Source organism: Plasmodium reichenowi, chromosome 11 (assembly GCF_001601855.1).
Source record: "Plasmodium reichenowi strain SY57 chromosome 11, whole genome shotgun sequence".
Taxonomy (NCBI): domain Eukaryota; phylum Apicomplexa; class Aconoidasida; order Haemosporida; family Plasmodiidae; genus Plasmodium; species Plasmodium reichenowi.
The window spans coordinates 440,033-442,302 of record NC_033656.1 but is presented as its reverse complement, the minus strand read 5'-3'; the positions used below and the strand labels follow the sequence as shown (position 1 = coordinate 442,302).

The 2,270-nt window shown below is 16.7% G+C and overlaps 1 protein-coding gene across 1 annotated transcript; it reads right to left on the bottom strand.

Moving 5' to 3' along the window:
• Positions 1–1,064: 1,064 nt before the first annotated feature.
• Positions 1,065–1,717, bottom strand: PRSY57_1112500 (dynein light chain type 2, putative; the record flags this gene model as incomplete). Its single annotated transcript, XM_012908090.2, has 2 exons — positions 1,065–1,181; positions 1,307–1,717. The coding sequence occupies 2 exons, from the start codon at positions 1,715–1,717 to the stop codon at positions 1,065–1,067; spliced, it is 528 nt and encodes a 175-aa protein (XP_012763544.2).
• Between the last annotated feature and the right edge of the window lie 553 nt (positions 1,718–2,270).

Here is a 2,270-nt window from a genome sequence, read left to right as displayed (position 1 = left end):
TAATAAGTATGTAAAAATTATATATATATATATATATATATATGTTAATCTATATTCGCAAAAAATATTACCTATATGTAAAAATATATATGATTTGTTTTTATCACATATACATTATATATATATATATATATATATATATATATATATATATATATATATATATATATATGTATATATGTATGTGCTATATATGCATGTATATTATATACGTATTATATGCTTATGTTTGTAAAATAGAGATTGTCATTATAAAACATATACACTATAAAAAATTGCATATGTATATATTTATATATATATTCATATATGTAGAGTTGAAAAACTATAATTTATGAATTTTTTATTTTTTATAATGAAATTATATTTTTATTGAACAAAAGAAAAAAAAAAAAAAAAAAGAACAAAAAAAAAAATAAATAAATAAAGAGCGCATGTGTTCCCTTTTTGTTACTTTTTTTTTTTTTTTTTTTCTTGCTTTTCTTTCCTTTTGTGTTGGTTCATATTTATAATGAATTATTCTTTTATTTGTAAATGTTGTAAAAATTTGTTATAAGAAAAAATGAAGTTAATTAAATATATATTTTTAAGAAATTAAAAAAGTATATATAAACATAAAATATTAATTGTATCATGGCAAAATGAAATCCTTTATATATATATATATATATATTTTATTTTGTTTCCATTTATTTTTGTACAAATGAAAAATAAATATATAAATATATACATAATTTTTTTATGGTTTTTATAACTTTATTGAAATAAAGGGAATTATTATATTATATAAATATATATATATATATATATATATATATATATATATATTTTATATAATGCTGTTTTAATTTTAATTCTTATTTAATAAAAAATTGGAACAAAAGGAATAAAAAAGGAAAATGATTAAAAATAGAAGAGAGAAAAAAAAATAATAATAAATTGAAATAAATAAAAAAAGAAAAGATATAATATAAATAAATTACATATATATATATATATATATGTCAGAACAACATTTGTAAAATGATATTTAAAAAAAAAAAAATATATGTTTGCTTCTTTATTTATTCGTTATATAATAGGAAGACCATAACTGTGACAAATATATAATCATTTACGTATTTTACAGATACATAATTATCGGTTTCCACATTCCAAAGAGACTTGGATGCAATATGTATCTAAAAGGAAAATAAATAAAATAATACATATATATATATATATATATATATATATATATATATATATATTTATTTATTTATTTATATGTTTTTTATTCATTCATTTATAGTCTTATTTCTATTACCCCTTGCTTTTTGTTTTCTCCTATTATACCTTGTACAATAATTTTGTATCTATCATTGACATAAGGTTTCATAAATTGCTCCACGTCATCAACAAGCTTTAATACGATTTTATCGTAATTACTTCTAATAACCTTATTCTGAACACATGAATTTGTATCATTTTCATTCGATGAATCATTATCTGCATCCTGGATTTCAGGTGAAGGCATAACAATCTTTTCTTCAACGTATTGTAGTTTATCATATTTTTTATTAGAAAAAAAGTTTTCTAATAATACTTTTAATTTGTCTTCACAAATATTTGCAAAGAATTGAAATCCTTCCATATCTATTTTATTTTCTTCTTTGTTATTTTTTTCAGTTTCATTTTCTTCAGAACTCTTTACATTATTCTTAGGGTTACTTTCCATCGTTATAAAAATAATATTTTATTATATATGTATTATATTATAAGTGTGTAGAATATATATATATATATATATATATATATTTTACTAACCTAATGGATACTTCTTTTCTACGTTTTTATATTCGGTAAATACGCATTTAAATTATATCCTACCATTTATAAAATATAATAAATTTTTATTTATTTGTAAAAACAAAAAAAAAAAAAAAAAAAAAAAATACAAACTATTGTGTATGTAATGATATTTCATCACACAAATAAATAAATAAAAGAAAAGAAAATGCAATCCGGTATATAATATAGATAATTTATATTATATGTAAAGTATATATTATTATATAGAAACAAGAAATATTACGAACTCCCATTTTATTTCCCTATCAGTTATTTTTCTAATCACCTTATTTATAAATATATTCTTGTGCTTTTTGTAACTTCATTTATAATCAATTTTTTATTTAACCTTATAGCCTTTCTAAACATAAGTATAAAAAAAAAAAAAAAAAAAATTAATTTTAATAAAATAAAATTTTACTATTTTTTATAATATATAA